The sequence below is a fragment of the Mauremys reevesii genome, linkage group 4 (assembly GCF_016161935.1).
Source record: "Mauremys reevesii isolate NIE-2019 linkage group 4, ASM1616193v1, whole genome shotgun sequence".
NCBI classification, from domain to species: Eukaryota; Metazoa; Chordata; order Testudines; family Geoemydidae; genus Mauremys; species Mauremys reevesii.
The window spans coordinates 29,132,873-29,151,271 of record NC_052626.1 but is presented as its reverse complement, the minus strand read 5'-3'; the positions used below and the strand labels follow the sequence as shown (position 1 = coordinate 29,151,271).

The 18,399-nt window shown below is 40.9% G+C and overlaps 1 protein-coding gene across 9 annotated transcripts in view; it reads right to left on the bottom strand.

Annotated features, from left to right (window-relative positions):
• Nucleotides 1-3,827: 3,827 nt before the first annotated feature.
• Nucleotides 3,828-18,399, bottom strand: part of BTBD7 (BTB domain containing 7) — a 103,638-nt gene continuing 89,066 nt past the window's right edge. For 7 of the 9 annotated variants that reach the window (XM_039536771.1, XM_039536772.1, XM_039536770.1 and 4 more), the window contains 4 exons: nt 17,127-17,316; nt 14,567-14,745; nt 12,510-12,941; nt 3,828-8,907 (listed from right to left, as the gene is read on the bottom strand). In XM_039536771.1, the coding sequence (XP_039392705.1) occupies nt 8,092-8,907; nt 12,510-12,941; nt 14,567-14,745; nt 17,127-17,316 (1,617 nt within the window). In that variant the 3' untranslated portion in view covers nt 3,828-8,091. Of the gene's footprint in view, nt 8,908-12,509; nt 12,942-14,566; nt 14,746-17,126; nt 17,317-18,399 lie in introns of those variants that run through there. The other 2 variants (XM_039536778.1, XM_039536779.1) reach the window with 2 other exon arrangements.

Sequence of the window (18,399 nt, the reverse complement as noted above, 5' to 3'; positions counted from 1 at the left end):
CAATTGTAAGGACCCCTGCTTGGACAGGCAGCGTGGGCCAGGCCAGGATGGCAGAGGATAGAACGTTAAAGAGGTCGTTGGACTCTTCCACGATCTCAATCTGTAGTTTCAAGTTAGCAGACACCCTTTTAAGGAGGGCCTAGTGCTCCTTTAAGTCGTCAGGGGGACTGCCCATTTGGGAGGGACCTGCCACCGCTTCGTTCGGGGACGCCAGCAACTACACTAACTGGAGGAGTAGGTTCCTCTTCCCTCTCCAGGGACGGCTCCTTCAGTGCAGGGGTTTGGTGTGCTGCCCCCATGGAGGATTCAGCACCACATTCTGATTCCGGGCCAGGGCCAGTTTCTCTGAGGTGGCCAGGGAGGGCTGGTGGAAACACAAGACTGGTATTACTGGCACACCCCATGGGTTCCAATATGGACATTGAGCAGGCCCTGTCCTGGCTGCCATGTTGTCACTGCAGGTGCTGCACCAGCCTCACAAGTCGGCGGCAAATAACCCTTCTTGGCAAGGGGCTGAACTCCAAGTCCGACTCAGACCACTGCCCTGCCAGTGACTAGGACAGCGCCATTGAGGCCTAAGTCTGCCGACTGATTCGGATTGGTGACTGGTGAGGCAAGAGCAAGGAATGGTGCCTGCCCACCGAACAGTACTGAGGGGAGAGGGGGGCAGAAGGAGAGAGAGGACCCATGCCATGACAAGGAGTGGCCCTGCCCCAGCTGGGACTGATGTCTGGGCTGTCACAATCTCTGACAGGAAGCTCGCCGGTACCGATGGTACAGGGACCGTCACCTTGACTCCTGTGTCCAATGTCTTGTAGGTGGACAGTGCACCAAGGACCTGGGCCCTCTGGTCAGAGACCTAGGATACAGTGTCCGGGTCTCCACGGAGATGGAGATCTGCGCCTGCAGTCCGGTGACCAAGAGTGCTCCACTGCCCTTTAAAGCAGTCCCATAATCAGCTTGCCCTTAGATGTAGGGGTCTTAGCAAGTCTGCTGCCTGGTGCGGTGCCAGTCGGCCTACTTGTTCCTCAGCCACCAGGGTCGCTTCGGGCAATGAGGGCCCTGGGAGAGACAGAGGTCCCTACCGCTCCCTTGAGTCAGAGGTGGATCCCTGGTCAGGCTGGGGGATCCGACCTTCACAGTACCCCCATGAAGACCTGGGGCTGGCACATGGCCTGACATTGGTCCTGTGTCCAAAGCCCATTTTCCTTCTGATGCTGGGAGCCTTTTGCTGCTTCTTAAGCACCGGCGAGGGGGAATGGTGCTGCGCGGAGCCCGGTGCAGGCGGCGTGTACCTCACCGATGCCAAAGCTCGGTGTGGGGTCCCAGTGGGAGGGATCTGGTGCCGGACAAAGTGCAGCCTCCATGAGGAGGGCCCTCAAGCGAATATCCTGCTCCTTTTGGGTGAAAGTTCTTACACATTCTACATTTGTCCTTTCTGTGGGATTCCCCCAAACACATCAAGCAGCTGCTGTGGGAGTCACTGATAGGCATCAGCCTGCTGCATGATGAGCATGGTCTGAAGCCAGGACAGCGGGGCAGGCCCTGCTCCAGGACGAAGTCCCAGCCGGGACTCAGCTACCAACTAACCCAACACTTAATGGCTGAGTACCTACAAACTCTATACAAAAAAGATAAAGTCTGTAAAGAAGTGCTAATGCTCTTGTGATCTGCAAGACAAGGTGCTCCAACTAACCGTCAGGGGCAGTAAGAAGGAACTGAGATGGTGTAGGATTGGTGGCACTTAATATACCAATGCATGAGTGCAGCACTCAAGAGGGCGCCACAGCAGATCCTACCAATATCGCTAAGGCAAAAGTCTCTGGCAACTGTACATGTGAGAGCACACACACCTGGAATGGAATCAGCATGAGCAAGCACTTGAAGAAACAACTAAATTATGTAAAAGCAACAAAGAATCCTGTGGCACCTTATAGACTAACAGACGTTTTGCAGCATGAGCTTTCGTGGGTGAATGCCCACTTCTAAATTATGGAGGGGCAAAGGCATTAATTTTAGCAATCCTAGCAGAAGTAATGGGAAATCAGCCAGCTTAATAGATAATACTGGGCACAGGGGTGAACCATGGAGACAGGACACCAATTAAGGTCCTCCTTAATCAGTAATAAAGCTACTCTGAGGTGATTTAAGCCTTCATGTAAAATTCTTACAAGTCATCCACTACTGCTTACTGTGATCACCAAACACCAGCATATAACTGCTGAGCCTGAAATCTGTTTTGGAAACAGTTGTTCGTTATCACTAGCTAAACCTTTGGTCTGTTTCCTGATTTCCAGGTAGCTCAACCCTGCTGCCAGGCAACTTTTAAGATTTGTGGGGAGGCATGAGTGTAGTACTATGATGGAAGGAAGGCTACCTTCTATTCAAATGGCAACACACCTGGAAAGTAAAGGAGTGAAGTTTGAAAGAAGCTACAGGTCTGAGTAGCAGGAAGAATGGTGCTTTTTGAAAGCAACTGAAGTGTGTGTTTTGAGGGAAGGAAAGTTGGCTCCAGGAGACGATGGGAAATTACATCAGTTGAGTTGGATCCTTTGGCATTTAACTCAATTGCTGTCATTCCTCCAGCCATGGTAGCCTGGGATGGGGGGACAAGGCAAAGTAAAAAGTTCAGATAGGGTAGAGGCAACTACTGTAATCAGTGGGAGTACCCAGGAAAAGCACAGTCTCGGTTACTATCTAATCTGACAGCTTTCAGGATCGGTAACATGTCTCTGCCCACATCCAATGCTTATGAATTTCATGGGAAGAGGTATACTTTGAAAGCAACTGTTTTTACATTGCAATTTTAAACACATCAAGTAAAGCAGTTTAATTGAAGAGATCAGTGGATGCTTATACATTGCACTAGCTATTTTATCTCTGTAGTCTGAATTTATTTGCATCTAGTGTACTTGAGTTGTTTTCCTGAAGAACCTAAAGCTGGAACACTCCCCCCACACCCACTCCCGGCAGAATCAGTCTGGAAGAACATGACTTGTGAAAAAGGTCATTTTAAAATTGGCACTAACTTATTTGACAATGTAGGAAGTTACCCCCCTATTCTTAAAGGAGGAAACATTGTTTTTTCATGCACCTGTGGCATCATGCAGAAAAGAAAACTAAACAGGTAAACTAGTTCAAAATCAAACTGTTCAACGTAGCCTGGCTCACATATGTAAACCTAACTTAAAGCTTTGAAATAATCAAATACTGTAAGTTTGAGAAATTCGTTTCATACGTCTTACCTGATTTGGGTAACTGCAGATTGTCCATGAGATGAATGCTCTGTGTTCAGTGAACGTCGTTCTCTTCAGGATATAAATGGCTTCTGGGTCAAGGGCCCAGTCCGGCTGCCTTACTAACAGTTCGTTTGCCTTCACTGGCACTAGTCGCCTAAATAAAGCAAGATCAACTCAGCCCTATATAGGGAAGTTCACTTACCCAAATAAAACCTTTTAAAAATACATAACTGTTTAATGAGCAAAATCACTACCTTTGAATTCCCATACTCCCATCAGTGTGAATCAGCCTTAAAATTCAAGGCAATGTCTGAGAAGAATGTTCTGTTCTAAGAGGAAGCAAGTCTAATCCACAGTACTCTCTTCCTCTAAGACCCTTTGTTATAGGGCAAATTCCCCCCCCCCCCATATTTTCCTTTTTTGACAGCACTGACTAAACTCAGACAGGTAGGTATGATTATAGTAATTAAGATGTACTCTATTCCTCCAATAAGTCAGATATTTCTATCAATTAAGAGCATGCAGATGTATATGGAACACAATTGTCTTAGGTAGCTGAACTGAAAAACTTTACACAAGCACTTTCTATACAAGCCATTTATTTGAAATGCCAACTATATGTAGGATAAAGTCATGTTACATGCTTCTCAGCAACAGTAGAAAAATAGAACCAGTGAAAACCTTTTTACAACTGTAATGGTACTCAAAAGAGAAATGTATTGTTTTACAATGCATCACACAAGACTAGAATTCAAGTTTGGAGGTACCTAAATAAAATACTATTTTTTAAAAAAACACTATGTACAATTGAAGCGTAAACAAGTTTTACAAAGTACTGGTTATGCAGGTTGTAGAAAAAACACTTGCATAGGACATGAAGTCAGTTTAAGAAATTTTTCTGAGCCTTTAGCATTGAAGGCACTTGACTACCAGTAACAACAGCACAAGGACAATAAACAAAATATAACATTGCAGAAGGCAAGGCCACCTTCCAGAAGTAGAGATAGAAACAGCAAAACAATTTAAAAGAAGCATCCTTTCCAGAAATTAAGTTATTCATCCATACACAGTGTTAGCAAATGAGGGGGAGGGAAGAAATCTCTGTTTTGTTTTTGAGTACTGATGTTTTCAAGTAAATGAACATTAAATAAACCAAGAACAGGAAATCATCCTATGCTTTGTGAAGTAAATATCTGCTGATGCCTCTTTCATCAAACAATGTTAAATGGGTAAGCCGCGTTCTCTCCGATTCAGAACTATATGGAAGGACAGGGAGAGCTTAGAATTCCCACTCTAATGTGAAAGTCTGTCATGTAAACAAGGGGCTTCTGCTGCAGCCAATGAACTGAAAAGAGATGAAGTATAGCATAGGATATGGTAACACACATCTTTTGCATTAAGTAGCTGAGACAACTCACTACCTCAGCAAGTTACCTGTTTTTTGGGGTGAGGGGAGTGAAGATTAGTTTCAGCATAACACTTCTATAGAGTCGGATGCATGTGTTCCTTATATTTCACACATCCAGTTATACAAGCCTGGGGCCAAATTTAACCTTGGGATGAACAGAGGCAACTCCATTCACTGAACGGGTTGTATTAACTTAAACCAGGGCATAATTTGGCCTACTTTGCCTATACTTCTTAAAAACTAGAAGAAAAACTGTCAGCATTACAACAAACTAAGAGCTCTCTTCTCAAGGAGGCTCCAGTGAGGACACAGGAAATGCAAACAAGACAACACCCCTTTTATACATCTGCAAGAGACACTTCACTGTTACCTGGAGGTTTGACCAAAAATAAAAATCAATCATCTCACTAATTGATGAGATTTCTAAATTGGGGGGAAGAAGGGGGAGGAGAAGTGATGTATGTTTAATATACACAAAAAATATTAAGCACCCCTGGGATTAGAGAACAATTGCTACAATGCTGTTATCGTGCAACTTTTGGCTTCAATAATTACACTTTACCAACAATTCAGAATGTAGATTAAATCCTACAATTTAAAAAAAGAAAAACCCCGACGAAAGATGACACAAGGTTACCCTTCTCCGAAAATATTTTGAGATCAGCAGCAATTCTCTATCTTTTTCCCAGATCAATATGAGTAAGTGAAAGTGCAGATTGTCTAAGTGGCCTGATTGTCTTATGGCCAGTCTAGGACTTCTCGCTTTTTCATGGTTGTTTTTCCTTAAGTGCTGCTTGATGGTGTGAAATGCCAGCTTCTGAGACCTCGAAAGTGGCAACTGTTTTCTAAGGGCAGACCGACTTTCCATAAAAAGCTTCTCACCAACATATTCCACTGCAAAAACATTTCATGGGTGCATTCAAAACATACTCATGAAACTGCTCAGCCTTCTTTACCAGCCACCCCTCCACAAGTTCCATCAAATAACTACTCATGCTATTTCTAAGAGATTTGAGCCACAATTTACCATGCAGTGCCACATCAAACGACATCATCAATAGCTAAAACAGGTTTCCTGTAAGCAGATCTACCAAGTTGTAGGTAAAGTTATACAAATAGTAAGTCTTCTGCTGGAAGCTAGGATTTAAAGTGATCATGTTACTAACACTTGAACACAGCCTTTGATGCAAGCAGTCATTTACTTTTTGGGAGAGGATTACATTGATTTTAGTGCTCGTGAGCATGGGCAACGGGGGGCAGTACATATGGCTAGGAATTAGTGTTAGAAAATGTTGTGACAAACTTCACAGAGGAAGGCCAACACACCTCAGTCCCTAGCCTGTGACACACCAGTGTTAACCCATCCTAACAGTTCTGGAGGTGAGGACAACTTTCACACTGTGTTACGATTCTATGAACACAACATAGATTAGAGATGAGGTTGGACTCACCACATGCATTTTGTACTTGTGGCCCAACCCCGATTTCAAACCAAGCCTCCTAAGACGAAAAAGACTAATTATCAACTGTGATTTAGTCAACCTTCACCACCCAATATCATTAGACTAACATGAGTGTACCTTAAAGGAATCTTAACATGGTATGAAAGTGCTGCAGGAGAGATTACAATTTACTAGATCACAAACCCATGATAGAGTTTACCCAAACACCACTTTCTAGTTTAAAAATTCAGTACATAGTTGCACAATAAGGTCTTATGGCGCCTAAGCCTTGTATACATTAATGAGAGGGTGAGGAGGTTGTTTTTGATTTTGTGGGGGAAGGGATGGGCAAGAAGAGACGCCTATCTTTTGACCAGGAAAACTGACTTATACTAAAGGAAACTGAAAGATTTACATTTAAATAGCATTAAGCATTTTTAAGGTTAAAACAGTCTTTAGCTCACACTGATTGAGGTCTTCAACTGCTGCAAGATCTTTCATTATAGTGACCAACCCAAACAAAGGCATTTACCAGAAGTTACTACACTGTGGTATCATATACCAGAGTCTTCACAACATTCAGAATGGGAAATAAGCGTGTGGTAACTATTGGCAAGTGTTGACTTTTCAATGACCATCACTAAACCCCTTATACTGTGTAACCTCAGCACAATGGCAAGGGATGTGCCCAAACCACCAGTGTCTCCTCTCTACCTTGTATTTATGTTAGTGGAAGAGTCAGACACCCCTGCCCCACAATTATTGTTTTACTCCAGGGGCTAGAGGGGTAATTTTAAAAAGTGCTAAGCCATCTGCAACCAATGAAGCTAACGCAGTTACTCTTCAGTTCACGAGAGGACAGCTGAAATGATAAATTCAGAGACATTAAAATGTTAAGGAACACTGAATGACATCAGGTAGACTAAAGCCCTTTGTTTTTCTCATAGGCAGGACAAAAGAAGGCAATGAGCAGTCACCTCAGCACCTCCACTAGAGAGGCAGTCCTCTCATTTGACAATGTTATAATTTAGACAATAACGTCAGATACTAAGCCTGATCTTCCTAGAGCTTTAGGTTTTGGCATGAATCCTCTGAACTCTGACGTCCACACAGCCCAATTCAAGGGTATCCTGACTAGCACAGTAATGTTACGATCAATTTGCAGTATTTCTAGGTTTTCTTCACAAATCAATCATCTGAATCTGATAAATGCTTCTCAGTGCCCATGAAGTTCTCCAAAAATCACAAATGGACCAGAAAACGTAGGCTGGGATTTTCAAAGGAGCCTAATGCAGTGACACCCAACTTCAAATGAATTTCACTGGGACCTGGAAATTTAAATCCTTTAGGTTCTTTTGAAAGCCCCAGCCATATGTTTTAGAGTAGACATGTTGAATCAGAATGAATGGAGACCAGCTGCCATGACATGTTAAACAGAATGGTATTACACTGGATTTGCAGTAGTGATAGATCAGGCAGATTTCAGACCTAAACAAACAATGTTACTAAAAAAGTATTTTGATGTGCTGTTCTTTGGAATTCATATAATTAAAAAATAAACACATTGTTACTATCTCATAAGAAAATACATTTCATAGTGTGCAACCCAATGCACATGGAGAATTGGTAGGTGAAAGGTAAAATGCAGAAGTATGAAAATACAGTCCTTTAAATGTAACAAGAAAGTTTAACATATTAATACAAAACTAATACAGGTAAAATAAATGTACAGGTGCAAAAGGCTACCAATTTGTAAAAAAAAGTGCCAGCTATTTTTTGTAAAGGCTTAATATTTTCAAACCACAAAAATAAACCCAGAAGCAGCATTCAAAATAAACTGATAGCATGCTGTCTCTAATAAAGCAATGTATATACAAAAAAGTGAGCAAAATTGAGTTTTCTGCTGGCATTAATGAATTTGTCTGACAAAAGTCAGGCCAAAAGTTGCAAAGAATGGGGTGTTTCACAACTCTCAGGCACAGAGAAATAGTGGAGGTTGCTTTCAGAGGGCAGATTTTTTATACAGAAAGTCTGGTTTGCTTGGAGACCTCCTTCCTCTGCTTACTGCATCTTCCCTTTCCAAATCTGTATTTCTCTGTGCTTCGTGTTCCAGAGGCTCCTCATCTGTCAGTCTCCTGCTGGATCGCTCTTCTTGTATCTCAGAGCTGTACGTAGAGAGTGAAGGTCTGTTAGAGGTTAGCCCATATGTTAAGTCAGTTTCCATTTTTGTTCTTCCCCTGATGTGTACTGGGCCATTACCAGCATTTTCCTGGGCAGCCAATGCCAAGTCCAACCGCTGGGGAGGTTGTTCTAAGACATCGAGGTGTATTGGCTCATTCTTTTGTCTGTGCTGATGCCCATCTTGGGAAAGCACATATTCTCTCCTAGAATCCTCTTGCTTTTTAGGAGATAATTGGTTAGGTAGATAGGCTGACTTTAAGCCACTTGGTGATGCCTTACTGTGGCTATACAAATCTGGACCAAAATACATGCCTTGGGAAGGTGAAGGAGTATGTCTGCTAGGTGCTGGAGTGGAAGGTCTGCATGCAGCATTAGAGAAATCATAGAAATCTGGATACTCCTGTTGATTTTCTCGAGTATCTATTTTTTGTTCTATTGCATGTTTCTTTCGAGAACTGTGCATGTGCCTAGTCTGAATACATGAAATATGCTGGGGTGGTCCAGGTCCAACCTCTGTCACTGGCTGGCTTAATTCTGTGTCAACAGTGAGCTCTGGCAATCTTCTGTCCTTTAGAGACATCGTTGACACACCCATAGCAATATCTGGCATCAACTCATTTAACATGGGCTGAGTACACTGGAAAAGAAAGGAAAAGAGTTAAGTCTACTTGGATTTCGCTTTACTTCTACATTTTAATTAAATTTATCTGTAAGATCACTTTCTGTAGTAGTTGGTGATGGTTTTCCTTTCTGACCCACTTCAGTTTTCTACAGCAATCCTAGCCAGTAACTTCAACGTTGTTTCAAAACTTGTTTAAGAGCATGTGCTACTCCAAATCAGTTGATTTATACACACACACACACACACCAATCAGTAGTTTACTTTTCAGTCTCCTAGGAGGGACTCATCTACTGTATTCCATACATTTGATCCACACTAACCAGCTTTAAAAGCAGATTATTACCCAGAATTAGCGCTGAGAAGCAACTATTGAAAACATCCAACTCTGCACATTCCCTTGGAAAGAAGAAGTATAAAGGCAAAAGATCATGCATATCATTTCCACATCGGAATATGCAACCAAGCAAATCTCAAGAGAATGGCCCTCCTTTGCAAAGAGCAAACCATGTCCAATCTCTCTTCCCCATTCCTTTATGAAATGGTAGCTACTTTCAATTGACAAACAAGATAACTGTAGTCCTATGTTCAATATACAATACACCGCTATCTCGATATAATGCCATTCGATATAACACGAATTTGGATATAACGCGGAAAAGCAGTGCTCCAGAGGGGCAGGGCTGCGCACTCTGGTGGATCAAAGCAAGTTCAATATAACACGGTTTCACCTATAACGGGGTAAAAATTTTTGGCTCCCATGGACAGCGTTATATCAAGGTAGAGGTGTATAAAATAAAATGCATTACATGTGCAAGTTCAGACTGCCAGTGAACAGATTTTAAATATGCCTGCTTTCAGCCATCTGCAATTAGTTTTTCAAAAAATATACATTCAGTGCAACATTATGGCTGAGAATTTAAATGCATGAAAGTCAGGAAATGTATATATCCAGTTGTAACCTCTCTGCACATATTCTGTAAAAAAAGAATAATTACATTTATGCTTTATATATTTATTTGCACACAATATGGCTAAGTTAAAATTGCTGTGGTAGTTACAAAATTGATTCTTCTCTCCTTGTTACATGTTTGGAGGTGATCTTGCCAATTACAGACCAATAAACCTCCCAGGAAAATTATAATTTCTACTTTTATCATCTCCAGCAAACCACTAGATGAACACGACTTGACAGGGATAAACTAGTACAAGGGTTGTGAAGGAAAATTGTGCGTTTCTACTTTACTAGAATTATTTGACCACACTGGCTAAAGAATGGATAAAGGAGAAAAAGTTGACATAAAACTGAACTGTCATATAAGGCTACTGAGGAAGCTACATATTAATGGATTGAGAAGTAAACATTTTTATTTATAAGAAACTAAGACAAGTAGGGATAAACTGTCAATTTTCAGCATGGCAAAAGGTTAACAGCAGGATACTGTATCAGGGATTCTTTACTAGGACCGGAATTGTTTAATATATTTATTAATTATCTAGAAAAAGGGAGTAGTGAGATGACAAAATTTGTAAGATGACAAAATTATTTAGTTAAGTCAAGACTAGAGATGACAGAAGAACTTCAGATGGACCTAGCAAAGATATGCGAATAGGCAGCATAAATGGCTGGTACAAGTCAATGTTAAATGCAAGTGGGAAGGAATAATTTGAAACAATCATGCATATTTCTGGCTCCTAAATTAATTGTAATCACTCAGGAAAAATACCCAGGTGTACTTTTGCCTACCTCAATGAACACTTTCCCCCACAACCATTTCTGCACGCTGAGCAAACGTTAGTATGTCTAACAAAACAGGGATAGAAAAGACTGGATGTATTATGTCATTTTATGTATTAATGGTATGCCCTCACCTGAGATACTGTATTCAAGTCTAGTCACTCAGTCTCAAAGGATAACAGAAAAAGAAGGGTGCAGAGATAAAGTGAAAATTGAACTGACATGGACAGATTTCAACAGGAAGAGAGACTGAAAAGATTGTAACTGGAAAGAAAATGAATAAGGGGACAAGTTAAAGGTATCTAAAATAATGAAGTATAGAAAAGATAGTCTAAATAGGAATCCCAACTTTTTAGATAATATAAAAATAAAGAGACAAGCAAAGAAATTGAAAGGCAGTACAGTAAGGAAATACTTCTTACCCCAAAATATAAAAACAAATTTTGGAGCACCATTGCCACAGGCTAAAGAGGCCAAGGGCTTAAGATTTTTTTTTAAAAGGATTTATATGGATAATGACAACATCTACAGTTATGTTAGAAATGATAAAAAGATATTTTAAAAGGTTCCTTATGCTTCAGCATAAGGTAATAACTAACAGTGTGTTAGGAAGAAACTTCTCCTGTGGGCAGGCTGTCTACTACAGGATTTCCTGTGCCTTTCTCTGAAATATCTAGTATTGGTCACTGTTCAGAGACCAGTAGGACAATTTCTATACTAAATTCTTAGTCATTACTTTGCATTCAAGAGGGTGGGGGGTTTCTTTAAGTCAATGTTAAATAGACTACAAAGAAGCATACATACAACTGCTTTAAATCAGTTCCTTCTTTAAAAGCAGTTTCACTCATTCCAACCTGTGGCGTTCCTGCCATGTATTTGCTTGTTAATAATCTAGTGGTTAATAAGCATGCAAGCTTTGTGCATGACTTTCAGACACTAACTTATGTCAAAGGCATTTTTTAATACGATGAATACGTACATTGCAAGTTTGAACTAACTTAAAAATGGGGTATTTTGTAATGGGAGCATAAGAAAGCACTTGAATATTTTTCTTAAAATATGAAAACAACTTCTACCAAGCTCAGGTAATTTAGAAAGAGCTGAACTGAGTTTTACCAACTGAAAAACAAGTCACCTTTGGTTGCAGCAGCATACAAAAGTTCGTATTTAAGTAAATATAAATTGTTTGGAAAGATCTGAGTGACGATAAGCAGGTCTTCAGAAACTGAAGTATAGTGTGTTGGGAGACATGCACACACACAGGCATGAAACAGGTTTAGGAGTCCTAAAACTGATATCAGGTAATGTCAACATTAAAACTTTTCTTTTAAAATGTGCTTTTAGCAATTACATTTCTATCCAGACAACCAACCAGTCATATGATGAAGTCAGCTTCACTCAAGGAATCCAGTCTTCCTTGCAACTTAGATATGTATGCAATTTTTTCTTTACCTTTAAATATTAATCCATGAACACTTTCTATATATGCATATATCCCATTCTCTGTCACCTTCCACCGGCTTATTGATTTTAGAATTCAATTAAAAATTGCCTCCAGGCATTCAGAACTCTCCACGGATTTGCTCCACATGCCCGTCTGTCTATATGACTTCTCAAGTGAATATGTATTGAAAGAGTAACACCTATATCCACCTATTCCCCTGCCTATTCCACTAGTCCTGCTCCTTCTGTTTTGGCTCCCTGCACCATGATGGTTCAGGTATTTTACAGAAGGGGTAGAGGGGAGAAGGTTCATTTACACTCGCCATTGAGTCACCTTTACACTTCCCTCCAAGCCACATTATTTCATTACATTTCACCTTTACTTTCCTTTTCAACAAATTACTTCGATGGGGGGGGGGGGGGGGAAAGATGCACTTACTGCTTGCTTTTCAGCTGCCATTACTGCTGCTGCTGCAGCTACTGTTTGTCTCCCCAGTCCTGTAGTGTTAGTGCAATCAGGGGGTGCTGCTGCTTTGACACCGGGTACGTAGACAGGTGGGGCAACTTTAGGAGCTGTCCTGGAGTGGAAAAGTGAATGGTTACATGGATAAGAAAAGGAACGTGAGGGATGTTGACTCGGCACCCTTTGTTTCCAGCCCATTTTGAACTGGCTATGAATAGGAGTAGCTGGTGGATGGTAAGGAGGTGGAGGAGGGGGCAGTGGTGGATGGAAGGCCACAAAAGAGTCAAGTTCTGTAAACATGGTTTCTGCAGTGGGAGTGCTGTTAACTCGACATCGTCCAGACTGTCTCATAGTTAAGAGTGGGCTTTCATCCCCAAACCGCTCGTCAGGAAAGAACTTGTGAGGATTCTGCAAGAGAATACAACAAAATAAGAGATTAAAAAAGTTGTGGTTTTTGGGGCAGATTTCCTATAAAACTGATCAAAGATTGGGACTTGTAATATAGGCTTAGTACAATGACTAGTTAGTCCCACTGTTTTAAATAATACACTGAAAGACTTTAAAAAGGTGACAAAGCTGATCATAAGAGAGCAGCATGGCCATAAGGGAGACACCTTCAGAAAAAGTCAGAGGTGAGAGCCTTGCATCAGCTTCCGTATGTGGTAGAACTGGTCAAATTACTCACTGTGATTAAGATGTCCAAATGTATTATTTGCATTCCGGCAGTATTTGGAGGCCTCAATCAAAATTGCCCCCTTTCCCTTCTCACCAATCACAGTAGGTGCAGTACGGACACACTGTAAATTCTTTGGGGGCAAGGACTGACTTACTAGCTAAATATTTAGACCTTTTCCCTCTTCAGGGCTCGTTCTTGAAACAATTTGTTATTCTTAAGTATTCGGAGTCATTTGGATGAACAATCTGCAGACTACAAGTTGTTCACAAACTGCTCACTTTCACTATTTACAGTGAGTGGTCACTTAAGTCACATGGCATAATTTCTGCTTCGTATCTAGATGGAAGCTTTTCAAAACAGGAAAATAACCAACAACAAATGACAAACAGCAAATAATAAATAGTGAGCACAGACTGCTCTTACTCATGCTTGTGTCCCCCAAAAGAATATAGGTATTGCAAAGGTATATCTATTTTCTAATGTTCATGCATAGCAAACACTACAAATGTTACCAATAAACAAATCAGAATTAAAACAAGGGTGACGAGCACTGAAACACCGTTTTTGCGACATTTAACCAACCAGATCAAGTGGAGGAAAAGACCAAACTCTTTTTTAGTGGATGGTGGTTTTTAAGTGACAGAAATGTGAGAATTCTTATGTGCAATCAGTTTAAAAATCTACTGGTGTTCCCCCGTGGGGTTCAAAACTGGTGTATTTTACAACCACTGTATTGCATTATTGCAAAGACCTCCTCACCTTCCTATCTACTTTGAGTCTGTGCGATTATCAGCCCTTACCTTTAAAAAATTTTATTGGGGAAAGAGAGAAATGCCTGAACATCAAGTGGTTTGCACAGTGACAATGACAAAAGCTTCTCAGATTCTGAGAATACATGTAACCAATGTCACTGGAATCAGGCACTGGACATTTTCACTTCACATTATGGCATCTTTTCCAAAAAGAAGCATTAACATTTCTTCTGTCTCCACCTTTTTCAACAAATGCCACTTCTGGTTGATGTTGGAAATAAGCTTAATTTATTCATTTGCTATAATAAAAATATGCGTTTTCTCACTGGTAAAAAATTCTTCACTTCCAGGCCCATTTTACATGTATAAATACCACCCTCTTTCTAACATCCACTTTTCTACACCTCCAGCAAGCAGTTCATTACTACTGCCTGATCACCGAGTGGAAATACAAAAACAGAGTTAAAAAAAAAAAGCATACACCTATACAATGTTAGTTTTTGTTCCAGTTCTGGCCTGGTTAAACATTCAGTTTTCAAAAGATTTGCACCAAAAATCGCCCTGAAGGAGGAATTAAACTTACCCAGACAGACAGTTTTCCATACCTGCAAAAGCTCAGCTGCAGCATCAGAAAGTCCAAACTCTCGCAATACACGAATCTGAATCTCATAACTGACAGTGGCTCCTTCTCCACAATTAAGAGCATATGCTCTTTGAACCTGCTCAGTATGACGGAGCTCCTGGAGCCGTTTGACCATCTCTTTAACAACAAGGAGATGGGGAACTGGTGGGAAGAAAAAAAAAAAGACAGTGAAAAGTTAAAGAGAATTTATTTCTTAAGATGTTAATGGGACTATGCAATTCAATGACGTGATTAACTTTAGTTTTTCATTCAGAATTAATATTAGGCTGACTATGTTGCTGAAGACGACTGGCACCAAGCCAAAAGTAGTATGACTTACATATTTGTGCTTAATGCCTTAGAGCATCTTTATGCGATAAAGTGTAGAACATACTAGTGCTAAAGATGTGCACCATTTTTCTGGCTTCTCCTAAAGCGAACCACAAATATACTCTTCTTTGTAAACCCCTTACAGGATGCAGGATATTTTAAATCTCAACTGCACATTCGCTCTGGAATACTATAGGCCAACAACATGCTGATGTTCTTGCCGCAATTTATGTTTTTGGTGGAATTCTGGGATCACAAGACCATAGTACCAGTAATAATTACAGAAAATGCATTTTAAAGAAATTACATGAGTTTTAAGCCAACATAAACCTGTGAAAATTACACTGTTTTATGCAGCTGCCCTGAAATAATTAGAAACCTTTCCAAAAGGAAATCATATGTAATTTTGGGTATTTGGTTATCCTACTGCACAACTATTATGTAACATTTTGCTGCTGTCTGGTAATGGGTGATATTTCTTTGTGAATTTTCTGTCACTAGTAACATTTGTATATCTTGAGAAAAGTTAAATCCAAGCCTCCGTAAATGTGGCGTTGGAATCGTGAACCTCACCAGCTATCCAATGGCAAAATATTACCATTTGTGATGGAAGGTGCACAAAGATTAAATGGATTAGACAGCAAGAGCAATGCATAGGGTATTTGCATTTCAGAGGTGAAATAAACACCACATCATGTAACTACAAACAAACATCAATTGCTTCTAGTTTCATAAAGATCACCACAGTGATCTTGTGCAGTATCAGACTTGCTAATTTTTTCCAAAATGTTTTCTTTTTTATTTCTGGCATATGAACTAACACAGTAAAAATGAGCAGAAAGCAGTATCTCCAAGAGTCTCAAACAAGCCTCTATACTCTGTTTCACCATGGCAAAACACTCAGACAGTAAAACACTGTATGTGTCAAGGTCATACTAGATGAAAGGAAGATTTCAGGGCAGCATGACTCAGCCTTCCATTCAAAAGGTTTGTTAACAATAACCTGGCTTGAGTTTGGAGCAATTTTTCATAAATCACACACATTTTAGTGTTGTCTGGATAGCATCCATTGTAGAAGCAGGATACAGGAACAATATAGTTTCACTCAGGAGTTCATGGGCCAAGTTCAGCTCTTGCATGATTTCTGATTCAGACAAACAGGTCCAAAGAACCCTGACAAGAGTTTGCTGACCATAACCTGAATACTGCAGGTACAGTTCAGCAGAGGTTCACAAAGCCTCAGGAACATGTCACGCTACCAGCCCAAAACGTTCAGTCTGTCCTTGTGGGGGAATGATCAGCTGAGAATCATACCTAGCTCCTGGAGCACAGACAGGAGAATGCTGCTTGGTTCTTCAGGTGGCCAGCTCTTTTCTGCTCTCTGTGCTCCAGGGATGTCTCCTGGCATGACAGCACAAGTTTGCATTTTACAACAAGCTATTTGGCTCAGTGATTTCCCTGCTCGTGGAACTGGCTAAACAATCCCTTGTTCTTGTTATCAGTGGAGCATTAAATAAGGTGGGCCATTACCAGCACAAAATACTGCACTGGCTTGCTCTTTGTTTTCGGGTGTGAATCAAAGCGTTGGTGACAATCTTTAAGCCTTGAATTGCCCAGAACCCAGCTACGATGGCATTTAAGATTGGTTGAGATGTTCTCATTCCACATCCTTGGAGTGGAATTTTTCAGGAGTGGCAGCAGAACATTTTCAGTCAAGGCCAACTTATTTTGGGGAAATTTTTCCCGTTGGCAGCTCACTAGTGTTTGAATTTGGCACAATGCAACATGTTATATAATTTGACATTTGGTTGATTTTTGTTTGGAGTCTTGTCTATAGGATAGCAGTGTTTCTGCCTTCTGCTGTTGGGGGCATGTGTGAAAGCTATCAGTTATGGATAGCTCTGTAGAGTAGATATTTGAATCTAGTATCATACTGGTGAGATACTATGGTTATAAAAGTGCTTCTACACTAACTGAATACTAGCACCCTTTCTACTGGGGCTCCTTTCCCTCACAACTAGTTAGAATTCTACTCAAAAAAATTCCCACTCATCCCAAACTCAGAGTCCTTGGAGGAAATCTCTTAAAATAAGCAGTCCATCTACCAACCCCAGATGTGAAAACTCTGGGAAACAAGAAGAATTTAATAATCCCCATCAACAGAACGCCAGAGGACAGTAAATAGTTTGCTGCAGATCAGCTAGCATTCTTACCTGGGATTTCATTGGCGACAACTGAAGGAGGACTGGACTGATTACTGCTCATTTGCTGGTGGCTAATCATATGACAGCACTGTGGCACTGCGTTGTTTACCATGTAGAGGGTGTCGGGCACGTTGGACATTCTAACCATCCGCAAACGAACGAGGTCTGTTTGTTCCACCATCATCTCATCTAGCACCGACTAAAACAATAGAAGTTAGACAATAAGAACTGCTACAAAAAATTCTACTACTTTTCCAAAGTCATATTTTCCACATAGAGTAACCATAACTCAACCAACTACTGCCCCCCGAAATATGCAGGTCAATCCTTTTAAAAAGGTACCACGAATAATGTAGGAAGCACAGGGACTCCCAATTTATAACATTACTTGGGTTTTCTAGAGTATTTTCCACTCAAAATTCTCATAGCACTTTACAATCAACAAATTAAGTTTATGCACCCCTCAGATGAGGCTGGAAATATCTCTTCACTTTATAGATGGAAGAACATGAGTCAAGTCCCTTCTTCCCTCCCCACCCAGATTAATATTAGCAAAAAGAGTACTTTAATGGTAGCAAAAGAGATTTAATGTTGGAGTTTCTTTAGTTTGATCCCATGAACAAAAAATTAGGAATCTCCCCTCAAAAAAACACGTTGTCAAAATCTCTTATACTTATGGACTCTTCTTATGATTACAGAAGTTCGATCTTCAGGTGCACAAGAGCACCGGCGGGGTGGGGGAGAGGGAGATGAGAATAGCTGTCTTTACACTGCCCTTCTGTCACCCAAACCTAGGCAATGGCTGAGGCCAAACCAGCTCCTGGCATAAGTCATGGCTGCTTTAACACGTAGCAGTGGTCCACAAGGGGCCACTTTGTGAGCCAGGATTGCCAGATTGCATCATATTCCTGCCCCATCACAGACATGCCCTGGCCCTTTCCTAAGCCTGTCCTAGGATGCCACCTGCACCTCAGCTGCTACCTTAAGGTGAGTTATGGGGAGGTTACTGCTGGAGGTGCACAATGGGGGACTTCAGTAGAGCTGGACAAGGACAGCCATTCTGTTTTGCAGAGGATTTAGAGATTTTAAAATGTGGCTTAGTTCACATTTGGAATGAAAAACCAAAAATTTTAAAATTCTCTGAAAGGTGGAACTGCCATTCTCCGCCTAGCAGAAGCCAGGACCCCCAGGCTCTTAGCTTTCCATCATACCGCCAGGCAGGTCTTCCCTCAGAATTTCATCAAAACCAAAGACTCATCAAAACATTTTGATTTCAGTGAAT